Here is a 24,042-nt window from a genome sequence, read left to right as displayed (position 1 = left end):
CAATCAGAATTCAACAAATACACCCAATACTAAGAATATTATACTAAGTTTAATCTTCGTTTAAAAGACTGAGAATCTTAAAATAACTTAACAGTCATGTCTAACAATGTACTATGTACCTATGGAGCCATTAGTCAATGAAAAATTAAAAAGAAATCAACAAAGTTTAATACTGTTCATCAACATTATTATTTAAAATGTACTTTACTTTTGGCCATGGATTAGAACACATTGATGGGGCCAAAAGATGGGATAGTGGTTACATTGCTGGACTCCCACTGGCTGACTGTGGTTCAAGTCCCAGACTTGGTGACTTGAAAATTACTCTAGGTGCACATGCAAGCGTGCCCAAGGTCCCAGGAGGACAATGGAGGAGAAGGGATTGTGGTGTGGCCATCCTCCCAGGGAGTGATTTCTCCACTTTCCCTCTCACAGTCTCTCTCTCTCCAGCTAGTGTATGCCCTAAGGCAGAACCTCTAAAAAAAAAAAAAAACATTGATGTTGTACATACAGTACTATAAAGTCCGTAAGTCCTTCTCTTGCTTTTAACAATGTTCACCCTCTTAGCTACATAGCTACACCATAAAGGAAGAAGAATTTACTTGTCTGTTGCTGATGGTCAGTTTTTCCAGAAAATGTCGAAGAACTGTTGATGGATCTTCAATTAGACAATTCCACAAGACTTGTTGGGCCACAGCACTCACTTTTGAAAGGAAAGGAAATTGAACATTTGTCTTAGATAGAGCTAAGTTTATGAGGTAAAGTATATAATAATATATAAGCTTCGTTCCGTATTTTTGGCCTTAAAAGTGTCCTATGAACTCTATTATCTACTGAAAGATAAATATTTGTTTCTTTGTCATTGTCACTGAACATTTTCATATGGAAAGAAAAGATAAGAAAAAAAGGGTAGAATGGTCTTTCAGTATTTAAGATTCAAAGCTTTTGCAAAGAATACCATTGTGAATATATGCAATTGTCTTTATTGTAAAAATCACCCTAATATTAGCAGTGTTAAGTGTTTATTAAATTAAAGTCATATTTCATTGCTTATTGAATGGAGAAGTTCCTAAAATAATTATTTGGCTTTTGAAAATAGGTTTTGGTTTTACATGCACTTAAATTAGAGATGATCTTTCACTGTCCGCATAAATACTTTAGATGGCATCTTCTTCAGCAAGATTAAGCAGTTGAGCTAGTAGTAAGTAGGTTTCCACTTCTAATGAGGAAGTCTTAGGAATAAATAATTAATCCTAATGAGAAATAAAATACTTCTTTGGGGAAAGTAAGTGCCTGGAAGTGCCTAGGTTAAAAAGCAGTGGTAAACAAATATTGGATAGTCTTTAATCCAAACAGCGTTTTCTAGTTCTTAGTTTTCTAAACTAAGAATATAGAATTGAGCATGAATGTATTATTCAACCTATACTTTGGGCAAATTATATCAGTTTTCGTTTTAGAAACTAACCACCCAAATAAAATTAAGAACTCTATAAATAGAGGCCAGCAGGTGGCATGGTCGTTAAAGCACTGAACTCCCACATGACTGACTATGGTTCAAATCCCAGATCTGGCAGATTGCTTTCTTGCTTTCTCTCTCTCTCTCTGGTGAGCATACATGCTCTGTAGCAAATTAAAAAAATAATGATGATAAATAAAATTAAATAAATGTTTCTTTCAAAAGAACTCTATAAATAAATAATGTTAACAAAGAATATATGAATATAAGCTTTATTGTTTCTGTGTTCTTGTAAATAATTAAAATAGGTGTGAATTTCTCTTGGGTTGAAATTGGTTTAGATTTATAATATGATTTTTATTTAAGTTACTAAAATAAGGCAATTGAACACATGGAAAGCACTAAAAAAACCACAAAGGGAAAAATAAAGCAGGTAAGTTCTCCAATCATAAAAACAATGATTAAGTTTGGCATATGTTTTTCATATATATATACTTACATATATTTTTAAATGGCACATAGAAAGTATTTTTAAAGTTTATTTTACTTTATTTTGTACACTCAATCACTATCCATCACTTAGCTTGTAAAGTGAATTTACCCAATATGCATACAGCTCACACCAGTCCAGGTGAGGATATATACACATTATCATCAACAAGTAACAGTCTATTTCTGTGTCCCATAAATGCCTTGCCTCTCTGTTTTTCTCCATAATTTCTTTCCTCAAGAAAATATTTTTAATACTCAGTTTGTTATTTAGAAATGCATCAAATACTTTTCATGCTAATATTCTGGAATTTGACTTTTAATGTGCGCAGAATGCTGTCACATAGAGCTACTATGATTAGTTCCCTATTTTCAGACATTTAAACTCTTTTCCCAATGTTTGTTATTTTAAATAAGGTTCTGTGTACAATGTCCTATATATACTTTTATACAATCCTCAGTACTGCCTGAGGAAATAACTAGATATCAAATCCATGAGAAGGGTTTTCACACTTTCACATTTGTTGACGCATCTTGTGAAACCTTATTCTCCAGTAGAATCCTTGTACTGATGTACATACTTTATAAGCAAGGTATGGGAATGCTCTTTTTTCTATTTTTTCACAAACTATGGGTGTTTCCATTTAAACTATTCTTTACTAATTTTGTAACTGAAATGAAGGTTCTCATTGGTGTTTTAAACAACAGCATTGTTTATGAACGCTATTGGTCTTTCCATCTATATCCTTTGCCAATTTTTCTCTTGAGGTTTTACAAAATGTTATTGAGCTATAAGAGCTTTGTAAAAATATACATTAAGGGGGACCAGCAGTTAGCATAATGGCTATGTCGCTGGATTCCCAAGTAGTCGACCGTGGTTCGCATCCTGGACCCAGTGGCTTAAAACTCACGCCAGGCGCGTGTGCGTGCGTGCCCAATATTCCGAGAGGAGAATAGAGGAGAAGCGATTGTAGCGTGACCATCCCCCCTGGGGAGTGATTTCTCGCTTTCTGTCTGTCTCTGTCTGTCTGGCGAGTGCATGCACCCTACAGCAAAAAAAATCCTCTCCAAAAAAAAAAGAATATTAGCCATTTGGTGTCACAAACATTACTTGTTCTTACCCCTAGTTTATCATTTCACTTTGCAGTTATTCTCTTTAGGTAGTAGCTCTGAAAATGCAATTAAGTAGAAAAGATGGCATTAATGGTGTCAAACTAATAACCAAGAATTTTACGGTGGTCAAATTTACTGTCTGATTTCCATGTGGCCGAATAAGTGTAATTTTGTTCTCTGGTCATCAACAATGTTCCTGGACCCAACTACCTATTATAAATACAATTTCTTGGACTTAAAGGTAGTGGAAGAAGGACATAGAGAAAGTGATAGTAAGGTATGCTACAAGTCTAAACTATAATACGTACATGAAACAATTCAACATGTGGTCAGTAGCTACTTTATTCAACAGCAGCCTGTTGTCCCTTATCAGATGAAGAGCTTATGAACATTGCTCATAGTTTGGACAAACTGTACCTGCTACTCCATCTTCCCGCACCTCACCATCCTCCATTAGATGAACAATGGGAAGTACTGCTGCACAGATGCATGCTGGGAACACTGCTTGTGGGGGCTGAGGCACATGGTGGTTTGGCGTGTGCTCGGTGGTGTGTTCCTCATCTAAAGGAGAAGACAAAATTAAGGTGTTATTCTCATAATGTAATTCCAACGAAACATTTCTAAGATCCAGGACTATCTAGTCAGCAGTATAATCTCAGTAACAAGAAAAGTCAGAACTTGGAAAAAAGGTGTTACATACAAAGTACCATCTGTGTGAAAACACACACACACACACACACACACACACACACACACACACGCGCACACACCAATCAATCCACCTCCTAAGAACTGTCTTTCTTATTATTTGTAAAGAAAGAGAAGCACAGACATTTTGGGAGGTGGATCAACCATAACATTAAATCAGAGAAGACAATATCCCAAGGGGAGATTAAGACATTCTTCATAGATACAGCTGGCAGTGTGCATGCAAATGCATGAAAGATGGTAAACACTAATAGAGTAACAGAACACACACACACACATGCATATATATTTATATATATTGAAAGAATGGCAGTCTACTCATGTTAATATTCTCATCTTCATTGATATATATTATCAATTAGACATTTATAACAAATATAATTTCACATGGGAAAGGGTTTAGATTTAGTAGGCAAGGAAGGTAGGAAAGTCAGTGAAGGTTCTTTTTCTGGGAGGGGGGGCAGGGAGCTTTTTGCTATAGGGCATGTGTGCTTGCCAGAAAGAGAGAGACAGAGAGACAGAAAGTGAGAAGTCATCCCCCAGGGGGGATGGCCATACCAATCCCTTCTCCTCCATTCTCTTGGGATCTTGGGCAAGCACACAAACGCGCCTGGCTTGAGTTTAAGCCACTGGGTCTGGGACTTGAACCGTGGTCAACTACATGGGAGTCCAGTGACAGCCATTACGCCAACTGCTGGTCCCATTTAAACTTCTTGATGTGAAAATGTGTATGTTAATTTTCTAAAGCATTTTGAATCTTTGGTTCTTGCATTACAACTTATGTGACTATTTGCGATTTTAGAGGGCTTATAAAGAACTGGAAGGTAAGTAAGAGATTTAGTTATTTTCAATCCTTCCTTCACACTAGATGTGTGTGAAATTCTTTAAAAAGTACATGGATACGGTGGGGAAGCACTTTTGAATTTGTGGAGCAAAGATCTCTGAAATCTGTCACTCCATAAAATCAATGAGAACACTGTAAAATATAGTTAAAATAAACTTTTTCAGAACTTTTGAAATTACCAAAAGCTTGTAACAATTGGAGCAGTATTTATTTAAAGAAAAAATGGTAGACTCTTACAGTATCAGTGGCATTAATATTTTCAGCATTTTGGGACCAACAGATAGTGTAGTAAAGTCACTGGACTCCCACATAGCTGGCTATGGTTTGAGTCCCAGACCTGGCGGCGTGAAACTCATGCCAGGCACATGTGCATGCCCAGGATCTCAGGAGGAGAATGGAAGAGAAGGGATTGTGGCATGGCCATCCCCCTTGGGGGTGCTTTCCCACTTTCCCCCTCAGTGTCTCTGTCTCTGTCTCTCTCTCCAGTGACCACATGCACCCTAAGTCAAAAAAACCTCTAAATTCATGCATTATATACATATAATACATATATAAAGATTTCTGGCACTGTAACTTTTCCTATTTACCTACTCCTTTCCTTAGCTCCTCAGTAGTCTTAAAAATGAATGGTCCCACAACCATACAACCAAGACAGTTGTGAAAGCCAAAAGCCTAGGAGTCACTGGAGGGATGAAAAAAGTTTGAAGCTCCCTAAAAGCCTCATCACTAGAGAATTGTCATATCTTGATCTATCTTGCAGCTCCTTGGGAAATTCTCATTCACAGGACTGTCAAGAAAATCCAATGGAGATATAGTCTTTTCAGTAAGTGATGCTGGAACAACTATTAGATATCAACATATAACAAAATATTGAAGTTGAATCCTAACTAACATAGTAAACAAAACAAAACAAAAAACAAAAAGCCCTTAACATTGAATATACAAGCCAGCCAGTGTGTGGTGGTGAAGACAGCTGGATCCCACATGACAGACTATATTGTTTGAGTCACAGAACTGGTGACCTGATAAACAACTTGAACATGAATGAATGGATATTCAAATTCCTAAGAGAAGAATGAAGAAGAAGGGATTACAATGTGGCCATCCCCTGGGGTTGCTTTCTCACTTTCCCTCTCTCTCTTTCACATTCTGTCTCTCTCCAGCAAGCACACATACCCTAAGGCAAAATCAATCAATCAATAAATAAAAATTTTAAAAAATTATTATACATCTAAAACCTAAGTGCTAAAATGATAAAATTCTTATTAGAAAATATAGGAGTAAGTCTGTGACTTGACATTAGGCAATTTTTTTCTAATTTAAGTATGAACTTAAAGTACAAGTGACAAAAAAAAAAAGTATATATATTGGACTTACTGAAAACTAAAAACTTTTGGGGCCAGAAGATGGCATAGCAGTTATGTCACTGAACTCCCACATAGCCAACCGTGGTTCAAGTCCCAGACCTGGTGGCTTGAAACTCACTCCAGGCAAATGTATGTGTATGCCCAAGGTCCCAGGAAGAGAATGAAGGAGAAGGGATTGCAGTGTGGCCATTCCCCCATTCCCTGGAGTGATTTCTCACTTTCTCTTTCACTGTCTCTGTCTCTCTCTTTCTGGCAAATTCACATGCCCTAAAGCAAACATCTCTTAAAAAAAAAAAAAAAAAAAAACTAAACTAAAACTTCCATGCTTCAAGGTTACCATTAAGAAAGTAGACAGACAAATCACAGAATGGGAGAAAATATTTGCAAATCATACATTTGATAAGTGACATATATTCAGAATACATAAATAATTCTTACAGCTCAGTAATGGAAAAACAAGTCACCCAATTTAAAATAAGCAAACGATTTGAGTGAGCACTCTTTTCAAGAGGGTATATAAATGGCCAATAAGCATATGAAAAGTGTTTCAAATCATTTGTCATTAGGGAAATGCAAATCAAAATTACTATGAGCTAGCACTTTTAATCCCCAAGCATGGCCAAAATGAAAAAATTTAAACAAGGCTAGACCATAGAGGCACAGTAGTAAAATGTGATGCTCTGCAAGGCTGATCCATGTGGGAAAGTTCCGATTTCTTGTCCATGGACCTTCCTACATACACCATGCACGTGCGTGCCTTATATCTGTGACTGTCTGAGGCTGGGAGTGGATCACAGCATCAAGACTTTGTAGGGGTTGTACTCTCTTCTCTCTCTTTCTTTCATAGAATTAAAATAAGAAAATAAAAGGAAGCCAGCCAGTGGTGTGGGGGTGAAGGTGGCTGAATTCCACATGGCTAAGGAGTGGTTCGAGTACTGGACCTGGTGACTTGAAGAACACAATGGTCATGTGTGCCTGAGAGGAAAATGGAAGAGAAGGGACTGTGTTGTGGTCATATCTCCTAGCGAGGGGGTGCTTTCTCATTTTCTCTCTCTCTCTCTCTCAACTCTTTGTCTCTCTCCAGCTAATGCATGTGCCCTATAGCAAAACTAAAAATAAATAAATAAATTAATTAAAAGCAAAACAAAACAATATCAAGTGCTGAGAAGGATGTGGAGCAATTGGAATCCTCACATTTTTGGTAAAATGTAAATTGGCACAACCACTTTGAAAAATATTTTGACAATTTCTTCTGCAAATATCTGTATGAATCTTCTGGTATTCTATAGCAAGTAATAATAGTTAATAACAATTTACTGAGTACATTAAAATAGCTAAAATAGAGGATTTTCAACATTCCCAGCATAAAGTAAGGAGATGATGAACATGCTAAATACTCCAATTTTATTATTACACATTATACTCATATACTAAAAAATCATACTGTGTACCATAAATATGCACGATTATTAAGTGTCAGTTCATTAACTGATGGATTGATAAATACAGTATAACCTTATAATGGCATATTATTTGGCAATTAACAGGAACAAAAAACTAAATGCTCCAAGTGGATGCTTTTGGGGCCAGAAGATGGCATAGCAGTTATGTCACTGAACTCCCACATAGCCAACCGTGGTTCAAGTCCCAGACCTGGTGGCTTGAAACTCACTCCAGGCAAATGTATGTGTATGCCCAAGGTCCCAGGAAGAGAATGAAGGAGAAGGGATTGCAGTGTGGCCATTCCCCCATTCCCTGGAGTGATTTCTCACTTTCTCTTTCACTGTCTCTGTCTCTCTCTTTCTGGCAAATTCACATGCCCTAAAGCAAACATCTCTTAAAAAAAAAAAAAAAAAAAAAAACTAAAAAAGCCAGTATTTCCCCAGTTCATTTAACCACAAAACACTTTGTATATGATACCTACTAATATTTTAAAACATAGCTTGGGAAATTCTTTTCTCAAGATATCTTAGCCAAAGGTTTATCGGTTCCCTGTGTCAATAATATCAAACTTTGAATCTGCTAAATTCAGAAACTAATAACACAAATGCTGGAACAAACAGTTCCACACGCTTTCCTTCTGCAAATGGCACAAGCTGAAGAAACTATACATACAGAGAACCAGCAGTTAGCGTAATGGCTATGTCGCTGGACTCCCATGTAGCCGACCGTGGTTCGTGTCCCGGACCGGGAGAAAATATTTGCAAATCATACATTTGATAAGTGACATATATTCAGAATACATAAATAATTCTTACAGCTCAGTAATGGAAAAACAAGTCACCCAATTTAAAATAAGCAAACGATTTGAGTGAGCACTCTTTTCAAGAGGGTATATAAATGGCCAATAAGCATATGAAAAGTGTTTCAAATCATTTGTCATTAGGGAAATGCAAATCAAAATTACTATGAGCTAGCACTTTTAATCCCCAAGCATGGCCAAAATGAAAAAATTTAAACAAGGCTAGACCATAGAGGCACAGTAGTAAAATGTGATGCTCTGCAAGGCTGATCCATGTGGGAAAGTTCCGATTTCTTGTCCATGGACCTTCCTACATACACCATGCACGTGCGTGCCTTATATCTGTGACTGTCTGAGGCTGGGAGTGGATCACAGCATCAAGACTTTGTAGGGGTTGTACTCTCTTCTCTCTCTTTCTTTCATAGAATTAAAATAAGAAAATAAAAGGAAGCCAGCCAGTGGTGTGGGGGTGAAGGTGGCTGAATTCCACATGGCTAAGGAGTGGTTCGAGTACTGGACCTGGTGACTTGAAGAACACAATGGTCATGTGTGCCTGAGAGGAAAATGGAAGAGAAGGGACTGTGTTGTGGTCATATCTCCTAGCGAGGGGGTGCTTTCTCATTTTCTCTCTCTCTCTCTCTCAACTCTTTGTCTCTCTCCAGCTAATGCATGTGCCCTATAGCAAAACTAAAAATAAATAAATAAATTAATTAAAAGCAAAACAAAACAATATCAAGTGCTGAGAAGGATGTGGAGCAATTGGAATCCTCACATTTTTGGTAAAATGTAAATTGGCACAACCACTTTGAAAAATATTTTGACAATTTCTTCTGCAAATATCTGTATGTATCTTCTGGTATTCTATAGCAAGTAATAATAGTTAATAACAATTTACTGAGTACATTAAAATAGCTAAAATAGAGGATTTTCAACATTCCCAGCATAAAGTAAGGAGATGATGAACATGCTAAATACTCCAATTTTATTATTACACATTATACTCATATACTAAAAAATCATACTGTGTACCATAAATATGCACGATTATTAAGTGTCAGTTCATTAACTGATGGATTGATAAATACAGTATAACCTTATAATGGCATATTATTTGGCAATTAACAGGAACAAAAAACTAAATGCTCCAAGTGGATGAATTTGAAAAATATTATGCTAATTGAAAGAGTCTAGTCACAAACGGCTATATAGTATATGATTCCATTTAGATAAATGTGTGGAGTAAGACAAATCCATATCATAAAAACAGAAAGTAGAGGAGCATATTTTTAAAATTCTTGAGACCAGCAGTGGTATAATAGCTATGTCACTGGACTCCCATGTAGTAGACCAAGGTTGAGTCCTGGACACGGTGGCTTTAAACTCATGCCAGAGTTCTGTGTGTGGGGTGCCCAAGATCCTGAGAGGAGAATGGAGGAGAAGGGATTGTGGTGTGGCCATCCCCCCTAGGGGGTGATTTCTCACGTTCTGTCTCTCTGTCTTTCTGGCGAGTGCACATTCCCTGTAGCAAAAACCTCTCAAAAAAATTAAATAAATAAAAATTGGGACCAGCAGTTAGCATAATGGCTGTGTTGCTGGACTCTCATGTAGTCGACTTTGGTTTGAGTCCTGGACCCGGTGGCTTAAACTCATACCAGGAGCATGTGCAAGCATGCCCAAGATCCTGATAGGAGAATGGAAGAGAAGGGATTGTGGTGTGGCCATTCCCTCTGATTTCTCGTTTTCTGTCTCTCTGTCTGTCCCTGTCTTTCTGGTGAGTGCATGCACCCTATAGCAAAAACCTCTCTAAATAAATAAATAAAATAAAATAAAATAAAATAAAATAAAATTCTTGTCACTCAAGGACATTGTATTCTGCCCCCCAGACCCTCACACAAAAAATGAGACTTTGTTAAGGAATAGTATGTGCTAGTTTTCTTTGACTGTTACATTATCCCAGAACAGTATCCTGAAGTAGGCTATGGCCACACACTGGACTTGCCTTAGAAAGTTTTAAAATACTGATGCATGGGTCCCACCCACCTCTGATTTAGTCCTGGATATAGCCTGGACACTTTTTAAAGCTTACCAGTTTACTATAATGCATACCCAGAGTAGAAAACTGCTAACTGCCTAGAACAATGTCCTCTGAACTTTCAGCAATATAATTACATGTAATGCTTAAAATAAAGCCATATTTACGGGGCTAGCTGGTGGCATGGTGGCTAAAGAAGCTGGACTCCCACATGGCTGATCACAGTTCAAGTGCCAGACTTGGTTTGCTTTCTCTCTCTCTCTCTCTCCTCTCTCTCTCTCTTTCTCTCTTTGTGTATGTCTCTGTCTGATCAAACTGAAAAATAATGGTAATAAATAAATCTTTAAAAAATAAAATAAAATAAAGCCATGTTTAAAATGACAATTGCTAAGTTAAATCCACAATAATATTGTTAGATGACACTCTAAATTTTTCTTAAAGCTTTAAGCCATGAAGTAAATTATTTAATATATAGACTGTGTAATCAATTGAGATAATAATGCTAAGTAGATAAGGTTTCAAAACACTCCAGAACCACGAGGAATGAAAACACATTTGCAAGAGGACATACCTTCGGCACTGACGGCAGAACGCACTGACCAGACCGACCCACGGCGGAACGAGTAATTTCTGTGGGAAGTGCTGGAGGTACAGGACGGACTTACAGACAGTCGCCTGGATGCCAGATTGGTGACTTCTTCTACTGGCAAACAAAATGGGGAATGTGAATTTTGGTTTTATAACAGAAAGGTTATCATCACAATAACAGTTGTACTTACATCACAATTATATGAGGAGTTCTTCAAAAATTCATGGAAAATGCTCATTATGGAAAAACTACAAATGCATTATTTCAAAAAAATTTTTGTACCAGGCCCAGTAGGCGGTGTGGTGTAAGGTGTTGGACTCCCACATTGCTGACGGCAGCTCGAGTCCTGGACCTAGTGGAATGTGTGCACACACTCAAAATCCTGAGAGGAGAAGGAATTGCGGGTTGGTCATCCCCCCTGGAGAGGTAATTTTTCACTTTCTCTCTCTCTGTCTGTGGCAAGTGCACATGCCCTACGGCACAAACATGAAGTTAAAAAATGTTTTTGTACTAAAATAAACTCAGACTTGAATCTCAGCGGTCCGTGAACTTTTTGACCATAAAGCTTAGTTTGGAGTGTACTAAGGAAAACAAAACAATATAAAACAAAAAAAACTTTATAGAAATAACATTTCTCTGGAAGTTTCCATAAGAACAGGGTAGAGAACCACTAAATTTAGAATGGCTCATAAATCATTTTCTTATATCAACCAACAGACTGTCATTATGAAGGTTGAAAGTAGTTCATGGGTTAATCTCATTTTTAATGATGGACTAATGACTGTATTTACTTTATACACATTCTGCATTTAGCTGTTACTGAATTACAACCACTGTGTAATGCATTGTTAGATTGCTTCATTCAATGAGGCTAATATCTTCCTCTGGAAACAGGCCAACTCTAAACTTCAGAAAACAACAACTTTATCAAAAGAGATGGAAGGGGGCATTTTATCTTATGTTCCATAAAGTTATCAATGTTTATTTCAGAGCAATTTCTTTCCCTGTGACTTAGCCTCCCACCCCCAAATCCCATGAGTAAGGGGCACCTTCTTCTTCTGGCTCTGAGTTGGGTGTGCAGGTGGGCTCGTAGCAAGCCTCCTGGGTGATGGGGATGGCAGTGATGAGGCTGGCCTCTCGCCCGAGACGTTTCTTCTCTTCCTCCTGCTGCAAGTTCTTTAGGATGTGCTCTGCCCTTTGATGGGAGCGGGACACAGCTCTTGCTGAAAAGGATTTCTGCAGTGACATGAAGGCAAGTTTCTTTAATAGCAATTCTTCCACAAGGTCATAGGCAATAGTTACATAAACGTGGTAGTTTTCCCTCAGGAAATGTTAGGAAATCCATGATCTAGTTTCATGGATGGCTACTCATTAGTTTCCTTTTAAAATCAGGTTTCCAGGTTCTGTACAACTAGAGTTTAAAAAGCTTTTTTTTTTTTTCCAGGACCAGCAGATGGTGTAATGGTTATATGGTTATGTCACTGGACTCTCACATAGTCAACTGCAGTTCAGGTTCTGGACCTAGTGGCTTAAAACTCATGCCAGCTTGTGTGAATGCATGGCCAGAATACTGAAAGGAGAATGGAAGAGAAGGGATTGTGGCATGGCCATCCCCCTGGAGGGTGATTTCTTGCTTTCTGTCTCTGTCTCTCTGGCAAGAGTATATATCCTATAGCAAAAAATCTCTCTTTAAAAAAAGCTATTTTTTTTCTTTGACTTCAATCAGAACAATCCTTCATGAATATTTGTAATTTCTGCAAAGAATGTTATTTCATGTTTAGGATTTTTTTTTTGAAAGAATATCAATGATTTGGGGCTGGCAGGTGGCGTGGTGGTTGAGGGCGCTGGATTCCCACATGGCCGACTGCGGTTCAAGTCCTGGACCTGGTGGCTTGCTTTTTCACTTTCCCTTTCTCTCTCTCTATCTCTCTGGTCAAATTAAAAAATAGTTATAACAAATGAAGTTAAATAAATAAATATTAAAAAAAGAATATCAATGATTTACTGTTCAAATATTTAGACCTAGTTAAAAAAAATCAAGTACTCTATTTCCAATTTTTTTGAACTGGTTTTTATAAAAGGATATTTATTGGAGAATTTTTGTTTTTGTTTTTGTTTGTTTGTTTGTTTGTTTTTGCTATAGGGCGCATGCACTCACCAGACAGACAGAGAGAGACAGAGAGACAGAAAGCGAGAAATCACCCCCCAGGGGTGATGGCCATGCCGCAATCCCTTCTCCTCCATTCTTCTCTTGGGATCTTCAGCACGCATACACACGCGCCCGGTGTAAGGTTTAAGCCACCAGGTCCAGGACTCGAACCGTGGTCGACTATGTGGGAGTCCAGTGATATAGCCATTAGACTAACTGCTGGTCCCAAAAAAGGATATTTATTTAATGAGGCTAATCAAATAGAAAGTAAGACCATGGAAAGGAGAAGGAGAGGGATATATCTTATATAAAGCAGTTAGTTATGTGACTTATTTAATTTTCACAGCTCAAGTATCTACCATACTGTGAATAATTAATATTTGTAGAAAAGCACAGTGGCACACAGTTAATGCTTAACAGTATTACTAGAGACAAAGCTACTGACTAAAACGATGAATTTATAGTGTTACTAACACTATATGTAGAAGTTGACTCTGTTTACTAGCAACCGAGGCATAACACAATACTATTAAAGAACAACCCTTTCTTCCACAGGTGAGAGAGAACGCATGACAGAAGAGACAACTTTTCTCTGCAGAATGGCTGTTATATTTATGCCATAAGCATGATGCTTACATTAAATTTCAAGAGCGTTGGGAACAGATATGTTGTCAGAGAGCAGGAAAGTGATCATTGGAGTTCTTTCCTACCAACTTGAGGTAATGTCTATGTACACCAGCAATTCCACACCTCTTTATAGCCTATAGTCACACGGAGCTCTAGAGACGGCCAGGGGGTATTGGTCACTATACTATAGGGATGCATTCATGGATGATTCTTTCATGCAGGATCTTAACATATAATGAAAGTTCCCCAATATGTAATATTGTAATACTCTTTGTTAAAGATGATGGATATGGAAATATCTTTAATTTGATTATCATACACTACATGCATGCTTTGAAAAACTACACTGTACCCCCAAAGATGTACAACAATTAAATGTAAATAAGAAATGATAATGGAACCAGCAGTTAGCGTAATGGCTATGTCGCTGGACTCCCACGTAGTCGACCGCGGTTCGTGTCCCGGACCCGGTGGCTTAAAACTCACACCAGGCGCGTGTGCATGTGTGCCCAAGATCCCGAGAGGAGAATGGAGGAGAAGGGATTGTGGCGTGACCATCCCCTCTGGGGGGTGATTTCTCACTTTCTGTCTCTCTGTCTCTCTCTGTCTGTCTGGTGAGTGCATGCGCCCTATAGCAAAAACCTCTCCAAAAAAAAAAAAAAGAAGGAAAAAGAGAAATGATAAGTAAAATTAATAAAAAAGGATGCAGATTATTAAAAAAGTGTTTTCCTATGATGCGTGGCATAACAGCAATTAAGATTCATTGATAGATCAAACTCAGTTTCAGAGCCAGGTTGCTATGCTGGTATATTAAAATAAAACAAAAGGTAAGAATTATGGAATAAGAAAGATATTAAATATAGAATCAGGAGATGTGGTTTCAAATCCACTGTAAACTTGGAATAGAGAGTGCAGTTGGCTCAAATAAACCCATCACCTCTGTGGGAGAAAAATTGAAGATCCTTATATTGGTGGTCCAGATGCTGGAATTACTGCAATATGGGAGTAGAACCCGGCATATTTTTCCCATTGGCAAGGAGCAGTAAGATAGGAAGGTACCACATGCAGAAGAATTAAATAGGCATATTATGATGGGTAAAGAGTTCAAACAATTTTTTAAAGAAAACTACAAATGCCTAGAAAATCTATGTAGGATATGCATAAATGATCAATCTAACTTCATGTGAATTATCTTCAAAATGTTCATGGACAATATGTATTTTTACCAAAATAAACTCATACTTTAATTCATTTTCCACTAACTTTTTTGAGGTATCCTCATATGATTAATTAATTTATTAAAAAAATTAGTGACATTAAACAGTTACATTTTGAGCCATTCAAATAAGCAATTTAAAATATTAGTTACTTTATTTATTTATTTTTGGAGAGGTTTTCACTATAGGGCGCGTGCGATCGCCAGACAGAGAGAGACAGAGAGACAGAAAGCAAGGAATCATTCCCCAGGGGAGATGGTCACGCTGCAATCCCTTCTCCTTCATTCTCCTCTCAGGATCTTGGGCACGCACGCACACGCACCAGGCATGAGTTTTAAGCCACCAGGTCCGGGACGCAAACCGCAGTCAACTACGTGGGAGTCCAGCGACATAGCCATTACACTAACTGCTGGTTCCCATTACTTTATTTTTTTGAGAGATACATCACGTAATATTCTTTGTTGCAAATGATGAATATGCTTGATTTGATTATCACACACCACATGCATACTTTGAAAAACCATATTGTAGCCCATAAAAACATACAAAAATTAAAAATTAAATGTTAATAAGTAATTATAGTAAGTAAATAAAAGGAAATTTTAAGAAATGAGTTAATTTGAATGGAGGACACTTTCCTATTCTATTATGTAAGAGTAAAATGATATAACCTTTCTGGGGATATTTTTTGAGACATATCAATAGCCTTTAATAATTACATGCCAGTTGTCACAAATTCTATGGAAACTTATGCAAGAAAATAATGATGGATTTGTGTGGAGATGTGCTCTTTTTATATCTTTGCTTTGTTTTCAAAATTTTTTACATTATTCTTATACATTAAAAAATGGTATTTGACAGGCAAAAACAGGTGTGTGTGTGGGGGGTGTTGGGTTGTCAGAAAAGTAATGATGTATTTTTTTCTATACAAAAATACATCACAATTTTTCTGACAACCCAATATATATATATATATCATTTATGAATGAGAGAAAGGGAGTGAGAGAGGGAAAGGAAGAGAGTCAGAGATAGGTATACTTTTTTTCTTTTTAGAGGTTTTTGCCATAGGGTGTGTGTGCTCAATGGAGAGAGAGTGACAGAGAGACAGTGAGAGGGAAAGTGAAAAATCACCCTTCTGGGGGTGGGGAGGTTGGTATGCCAGTCTCTTTTCCATTCTCTTCCCAGGATCTTGGGTACACATTCACATGTGTTGGCATGATTTTCAAGCCACCAAGTCTGGGACTTGAACTGTGGTTGGTCAGGTGGAAATCTTGTGACATAACCGCTATGCCATCTGCTGACCCAAGAGATATGTATTCTTGACAGGGTCTCACTCTGTCAGGATTCTCCTGCCTCCCAATTAGCTAGGATTACAGGTATTTGTAATTGCACCTGGCTTATTTAGGTTGGCCTAGGAACTGGATCCAGGCCTCCCATGTAGTTTTCATCCCCCCATATTGGTGGAATTACCTGTTCATCATATTATAAATATACTTTTTTTCAAAAGGTGCATACTTTTTATTTTTATCTATGAATGGACTAAGCTCTAAGCTTGAGTGTGAGCTATATTTTACACACAGCAGTGCTAAAAACAAGGTCTCAGTGATGTTTGTGATGATGACGCTGATCATCAACATATAAAGAACAATCTGAAGTCTGAACAAAGAAGTAAGAGCTACTGGCTCTTACTTTTCTAGAGTCAATAGCGTTGCCTTCAGGTTGCTTGCCTATTACACTGGTTGTAGGAAAAGTCATGATGCATTTTTGCATAGAAAAAGAGAAAAATATGTCATGAATTTTCTAACAACCTAATAGATTGAATGAATATGTTTTCTAACAGATAAAGTCAAAGGTGCTGCCTTTGGCCGAGAAATCAGTGCCTAATGCTTTCAATAGCTTTGTAAAGTGTCCCATGCTTTGATTATAGAACAAAACTGTGTTGGCTTGGAGGTGTGCAAATACTCATTATTTGCAGATATTAGTCCCTTTCACTTTATGCACAAGAACAATGACTCTTCATGGTAATTCTATTCTTATGACAAGAACGAACAAATTGTCTCACAATTCATGACTCTCTTTCACATGTACACCATGTAATCTAGAAATAGTGGAAAGAAAGTGCCCATTACTCACAGACTGGTCTTCATTAATGGGATCTTGGACACTCCCACTGCACTGAGGGACCCATGGCGGGTCAAACATTGGGACCGATGGCATTCCAAGCACTGGCGAGGGCAGAGTGAAGTTTATACTGGGAGGTGGGATCTGTCATCGATATCAGAAAAATAAAGTAAGATAGAATACAAGCTGGAATGAATCTGAAGTATAATTATGATATAATCTAAGTGAATTGTTTGGGTCTAAGTGAATCCTCATGGAGTAAACATCATAGAAAAAGGTAATTTCTGAATATTTTTTTGTAATAGAGCCTAGGATAGATTTCTCTGAGCCTCACTGATTTTAAGATGAAGTCTTTCAATCGCATGACTTCTATTTGCTTAATTGCCACATATTAAAAAAAATCAGTATGAGGGGTCTTTAAAAAGCAAATGCATATTATGAAAAAGCTAGGCATGAATTTCAAAGATTGTCTAGTACCAAAATAAACTTGCATTTAATTTCCATTTTTTTGCAACCTTTTGAAGTTCCCGTTTCTGTGTGTGTGTGTGTGTGTGTGTGTGTGTGTGTGTGTATAGCAAAATGTCTGGAAGATCATATCCCAAATTTTTATGTTTTATACCTTGGCACAGGATAGTGGGATTTTGAGGTTTATAGAGAGTTTGTGGTTTTACTTTTCATTCCTCTATATTTCAAATTTTTAAATAACATACATTCATTCATGTATGATTTAGGTTTACTATGAGAGAGAAAGAGAGAGAGATTTCATTGACCATATATGTCTTGAAGGTTCAAGGGTTTAAGACTTGGGTTGGGTTTGCCTATATAATTCCCATGTGGGAAGTATCCCTCACCTTAAAGATCTGCTGTGCTCCCTCCTCCATCCGGGGCCAGACCTGATATCGAAACCTCCAGAGTGTGTGGAACTTGAGGACAGCGTTCAGCCGCTGCACGGTCTCTGGGTGATGAAACTCTGACATCAGCATGTCAGACACGGCCTCAGGGACCTTCACCGCACACAGCAGGAACATGGCAGCTAGAGACAGTCAATAATTTATCAGCTACACATCTTTAAATACTGCTTGATTCTTGGAGTTGGGGAGAAGTGGTAACTGCTCCAAGCTCCTGAAAGTGACTCCCAAGCTAATGGAGCCAGGCTAACAGCACTAACAAAAGCAGGCCTTTCAGCCACTGGCAACCACCCAGTCTTTCAATAGCTGGTTTGAGGGCAGTGACAGCATAACATTTTAGTAGAATAGCTCATTCTAAGCAAAACTTCCCTTGGCTCATAGTGAAAAGTGAATGTCAGGGGAAGTAAATGAAAAAAGAAAATTACATACTGAATTATACTTTTTTAGGAAATGACGATACCGTCATAGTAACCTAATTTCATAGTAACCCAAGGATGATACATAAAGAGATCCATTAAAAACCATCTCATCTACATTAGGTATATTAAAAACAAAATGTACATTGTGTTTTATTAGACTCTTTTACTCTTTCCAGAGATAAAAAAGACAGAGATATCAAAAGAGATTACATGACTCATAATACAGTTGGTTTCTTTTTTTTTTTAAGTTTGGGGAAAACTAACTATTAATAAGAGAAAGATCAGGTGCCATGATACATTATAAAGGTAATAATTAGTAAGACATAAATAAACTGTATCTCATAGATAGAAGAGCTAGTGGCAATTCGAAAAACACAATCTAGAATTTCTCTGTCCTAGAGCCTCAAAATATGCTCAGGCAATTGTGTGAGAACTGGGGTTCCATTCTGGTTAAGTCTAAATTCTCTTAGCCTCCATTTCTTCGCTGGTAAGCTGTCAAGAACCACAGTGACAATGATGAAGAAAATGATATCTGATTCCAAATTTATCGTTAGATGGTAATACCAGCCTCTAAATTTGTTAGAATAAAATAATACATGGCAAGTGCTTTGTGAAGTGAAAAGTGCTACATACTCCTGAAGTGTATTTTAATTTTTAGAGGTGATGTGGAGTAATGCGAAGAGCATCCATATATGCAGCCAAAAGACTTGGTTTTCCGGTTCTCTAATTCTGAGCTAGTGAACTTGGATAAGTCCTTTCAACTCTGACTTATGTTGCTCACCTAGACAACATTTATTAAATAATTATTAAATTTTATTTATTATTATGAATATTTTAAAAATTTGCTATAGGGTACACATGCTTACCAAAGAGAGACAGAGAGAGAGCAAGAGAGGGAAAGTGAGAAAGCAAGCTGCCAGGTCCGGGACTCGAACCATAGTTGGTCTTATGGAAGTCTAGTACCTTAACCACGATACCACCTGTTGACCCTTACAGTAACTTTAATAAGATAAAATGTGATCTAGCTCTGTCACAAAAAAATTATTGTCATCATTACCTTTAGATCATCCTTTTCTTTATCCCACCAGCTGCCTAAATCTCTACTCTTTCTCCTTTCTTTACTGTTCTTTAAGATGTACTCTATTCTCTCGATTTTTAAATATCCTGCTCACTCTAAATCATTGTAGAGTTCTACCTTAATCTCTTTACTGAAACAGTTTCTTGTAATGTTCAGCAGTCTCAGTGGTAGTTGTTCAGCACTAATTTCCCTTCAGTTTTTAACACCTTTATAACAATCTCCTTGACGAGCTATTCTCCTTTGCTTCCATGGCTGGAGATTAACTGAGCTCTTCTATTCTGATCACCTTTTCTAGATCTTCTGCTGGCCTAGCTTCTTCTTCTGGTTCTCTCAAAGTAGAGAAGACACAGTGGTCATCTCTCTGCTCTCTCTTTTCTTCTGATTCTCTTGAGAAATCTCATCCACTCTCATTCCTTCAGTTGGCGGTTGTATTAACTCACTCCTAATTTTACCTCTAGTTTGGACTTTTCTTATCAGCTTCAGTGTCATGTCACCAACTGTGTGTCATCATCAGCCCCCGTTCATCTAAAAATCAATATGTTTAAAACCAAACTGTTCTAGTCATTGTTGACACATTAAACTTGGTGATATTCTTACTGTATATACAATGTTACTCTTTGGCTTAGAACTCTTGAGTAACTTTTTTTTTTTTTTTGAGAGGTTTTTGCTATAGGGCACGTTTTGCTACAGGGCGGGCCCTCCCCCGACAGAGAGAGCCAGAGAGACAGAAAGCGAGAAATCGTGGAGATGCTCAAGCCGCAATCCCTTCTCCTCCATTCTCCTCTTGGGATCTTGGGCATGCACGTGCACGTGCCTGGCATGAGTTTAAGCCACCAGATCCGGGACTCGAACCGCGGTCAACTACGTGGGAGTCCAGCGACATAGCCATTATGTTAACTGCTAGTCCCTTGAGCAGCTTTTTACAGGTTAGTAGGAAGTCTAGACTCCTAAGCCTGTCATTTGAGGTTATAGTCTGAAGCCCATTCACCTCTCTAATATTATGAACTAGCGACACACAAAAACCACGCCACCTGTCAAATTAGTCCCTTGGCTATCCAAATAACCCCATGCATTTCCATACCCATGTGATTTATATACACCATTTTCTCAGCTTGATTAATCTCTGTTAAAACTCAGTCAACCTAGAGGACAGAAGGTGGTGTGTTGGTTATGGCGCTAGACTCCCACATGGTCAACTGTGGTTTGAATCTCAGATCTGGTGGCTTGCTCTTTCACTTTCTTTCTCCCTCTCTGTCTGTCTCTTTCCCTCTCTTTGGTGAGTGCAAGTGCCCTATAGCAAATTAAAAAATAATAAAAGTTAAATAAAATTAAATAAAGAATTCTCACAAAAAGAAACAAACACAAAAACCCCAGTCAACCTGTTTGTATTTTCCATGGAAGTTTCCATTACTATCCCATATTTGGGAAAGCATATCCTTCCCTAAACTTCCCTGTCTCTGGGAAGTTTGTGGTAGAGTCACAAAACCAGAATTGTAATGCGAATAGATATTTCACAATGATTTTGTTGCATTATGGTATAAAAGAGCAAAATGTTGGAATCAAACTAAATTTCCATTAATAGGTCCTGACTAAATAAATGATAGTATATCCATCCATTCATTCAATGGAATATTTTATAACCATTAAAAAAAGAGGAATAAAACTATAAACTGATGTTTAAAAGTGATCTTCCAGATATGAACGAACAACTGCAAAGTTCAGAAGCCTTTATAGTATGTCTTATTTGTGTGAAAAAGGAAACAGGCAACATTTTACATACCTACTAATGTAAGTATGAATGCATAGTCTATACTAGAAGAATTTCTAAGAAATTTCAAATTGTTGCCCAGAGGAAGGCGATGGGAAGGGTCATAGGAAAGAGAATGATAATCTTCATATACTACTGTGCTATTTAATTTTTTTTACCATGTGTATTTCAGAATTAAAATAATCATATAAAAATAAAGGGATCTGGACAAAAAATAGGAATAAATGAACCCACATTTTACATTACTGACTAGAAATGTGGCTTTGGACAAGTCATTTAAATTTCAACATTTGTTTTGATATTGCAATTTGGACACAACATGATTCACATATAATAAAGCTAATGATGTTAATTCATGGTAAATTTTGTAAATAACACACAAAATAGGATTTTAACTTTTGTGAAACATAATGAAAATGTAGTTCCTGGAAGAAATAATTTTCTATAATTTGGTAACCCCCAAGAGAGGAATAGTGCTCTATGCAAACCGGACAGTAAAAATGGGAGTATATAGGGACCAGCAGATGGTGTAATGGTTATTTTGCTGGATTCCCACATTGTTGACTATGGTTCAAGTCCCAGACCCGGTGGTTTAAAACTCACTCTGGGCTAGCGTGTGTGCGTGGCCAAGATCCCAAGAGAAGAATGAAGGAGAGAGGATTGCGGTGTGGCCATACTCCCTGAAGAGTGATTTCTCACTTTCTGTCTTTCTTTCTCTCTTTGTTTCTCCAGCGAGCACACATGCCCTATAGCAAAAATCTCTATCCAGAAAAAAGGAAGAAGTGGGAGTACATAGAACCTGGGTCTGCTTTCCTGTAGTGTGCAGCTCTGTCTGGAGGCCTAACAACTGCCGTCAACCTGACTCGGAAGTGAAACTGGAATGAATGATGAATGCGTGTCTCTCCCATTTACACCTTCCGGTCAGGTGTGGCTGTGGCAGCAGGAGCAAGTCCCACATGGGCTTCCTGTACCTGCCGCTCCTGCCATGTGCTCATCCATACTGAGCAGGAGCTCCCAGGCAGCTGGCTGGAGGTCTCCGTACATCTCCTCTGTCAGAATTGGTGCCGCCTTGATTAACAGAGACAAGGGAGCAGGCGACAAGCTCATCACCTGGGAAAAGATGGAAATGACCTTGTAAAATATTTAAGACAATGACTATAGTACTCTTCTTGAAGCTTAAGAGGCACTTCTCCGCTCTCTTTATTTTAAAGGAATTTGTGATATTTTCTAAATGGGGGCATGTTTAGTTGGCATGGTATATAACCAACTTTATACTTTACTTGTTGAAGCATAACTAGAAAAAAATACTAATTTTATAATCTTTCATTGCAAAAATTGTTTTGTAACTACCCGGAGAAGAAACTGGGGGATAAAAAGGATGAGAAGTGAAAAACTGCAGAAAGCATATTTTTGTGTTAAAAGGCCAAATAGACTTTTAAACCATCCTATTTTTCTTCCTATTAGTAGATTTCCACTGAAAACGATAAACAATCTCTAATTTATAAGGGAGTACAGCTCGGAAGCTGGTTTTCTAAGCCAGTGTGAACTTGAATGTCATTTGCCTTTGAAACAACATTACACACAATGGTACAAAATCCTATTTAATCTATTATTTCAGATAATTTAAGGGATACATGTAGTTCCTGGACTAGTCATCATTTTAAACACATTTTAGAAACAAACAAACAAATAAAACACCTTTTTTTGTCCCCCTAGGGAAAGGTAGAGCTTTAATTATAATAGTATTGTAACAATGTGTCACGTTCTGGATAAGTAGGTAAATGAACTATTTTATTCAATCCATGGAATAAACTTTGGGACAGATCTAGCATCATAACCCCTAACTCTGAAGACTTGTCTGAAAAGTGACTGTCTAGGAGGAAGGATTTTTTTCTTTGCACACTTGGCAGCATTCTCACTCACCCACTAACGGGGTCTTTAGGCCGGCTCTGTGCCAGCTGACGCTATACCCCAAACACTAGGAGAAAGTCTGTCTATGGCCCCTTCTTTGTCAATATTCCACAAATGATTCTGACCCAGGTGGCAGTACCTGAAGTCTGATGTACTTCAGCATTCCAGAATCCTTCTTCCCTTCCAGGTTGGCATCTGAAACTCTCTTCTTCAGGGAAGGCGTCCTGAGGCATGACTTATCCGAACACTAAAAAGAACATGGGAGGTCATGATCAGTGTCATGCTTTCTCGAAAACCAACAGTACTATGTTTCTCCTAAATTCTCCAAGAAAATATCTCCTAATGGAAGAAAAGATTTAAGGCTTTCTTTGTGAACCCACACAATCTGAAATGTATAAAAGCAGTTATTTTTTTTTTTTTGAGAGATTTTCACTATAGGGCACGTGTGCTCGCCAGACAGAGAGAGACAAAGAGATAGAAAGCAAGAAATCACCCCCCAGGGGGGATGACCACGCCACAATCCCTTCTCCTCCATTCTCCTCTCAGGATCTTGGGCACGCACGCACATGCGCCTGGCCTGAGTTTTAAGCCACTGGGTCCGGGACATGAACCATGGTCGACTACATGGGAGTCCAGCGACATAGCCATTACGCTAACTGCTGGTTCCCAAAAAGCAGTTAATTTTATAGTGAGAAGGGAACTTAGCGATACTTAGTAAAAACCTCTCTTGTACCTTTGAAGAAACTGGTGCCAGTTATAATATTGACAGACACAAAGCCAAATGCCGTAATACCAAATATTAAAGTACTATAAGATCAAAATCCCTGAAATCTAAAGCCTCTAGTGCCTAAAATCCTCAAAGTCAGAACCATAAAAGATCAGAATTCTGAATACTAGAATCCTGCAACGCAAGATTATGGAAGTCGGGAACCAGCAGTTAGCGTAATGGCTATGTTGCTGGACTCCCATGTAGTCGACCGCGGTTTGGGTCCTGGGCCCCGTGG

General features: G+C 37.9%; 1 protein-coding gene across 1 annotated transcript in view; it reads right to left on the bottom strand.

Annotated features, from left to right (window-relative positions):
* UNC80 (unc-80 subunit of NALCN channel complex) overlaps nucleotides 1-24,042 on the bottom strand; it is a 240,046-nt gene that overhangs the window by 72,487 nt on the left and 143,517 nt on the right. The window contains exons 33-40 of the mRNA XM_006140105.3: nucleotides 23,178-23,285; nucleotides 22,099-22,237; nucleotides 17,806-17,987; nucleotides 16,967-17,098; nucleotides 11,890-12,076; nucleotides 10,823-10,951; nucleotides 3,476-3,619; nucleotides 603-703 (exon numbers count right to left, since the gene is read on the bottom strand). Of these exons, the coding sequence (XP_006140167.1) occupies nucleotides 603-703; nucleotides 3,476-3,619; nucleotides 10,823-10,951; nucleotides 11,890-12,076; nucleotides 16,967-17,098; nucleotides 17,806-17,987; nucleotides 22,099-22,237; nucleotides 23,178-23,285 (1,122 nt within the window). The remainder of the gene's footprint in view (nucleotides 1-602; nucleotides 704-3,475; nucleotides 3,620-10,822; nucleotides 10,952-11,889; nucleotides 12,077-16,966; nucleotides 17,099-17,805; nucleotides 17,988-22,098; nucleotides 22,238-23,177; nucleotides 23,286-24,042) is intronic.

The sequence above is a fragment of the Tupaia chinensis genome, unplaced genomic scaffold (genome assembly GCF_000334495.1).
Source record: "Tupaia chinensis unplaced genomic scaffold, TupChi_1.0 Scaffold000018_1, whole genome shotgun sequence".
Lineage (NCBI taxonomy): Eukaryota > Metazoa > Chordata > Mammalia > Scandentia > Tupaiidae > Tupaia > Tupaia belangeri.
This window is presented reverse-complemented; position numbering and strand designations above follow the sequence as displayed.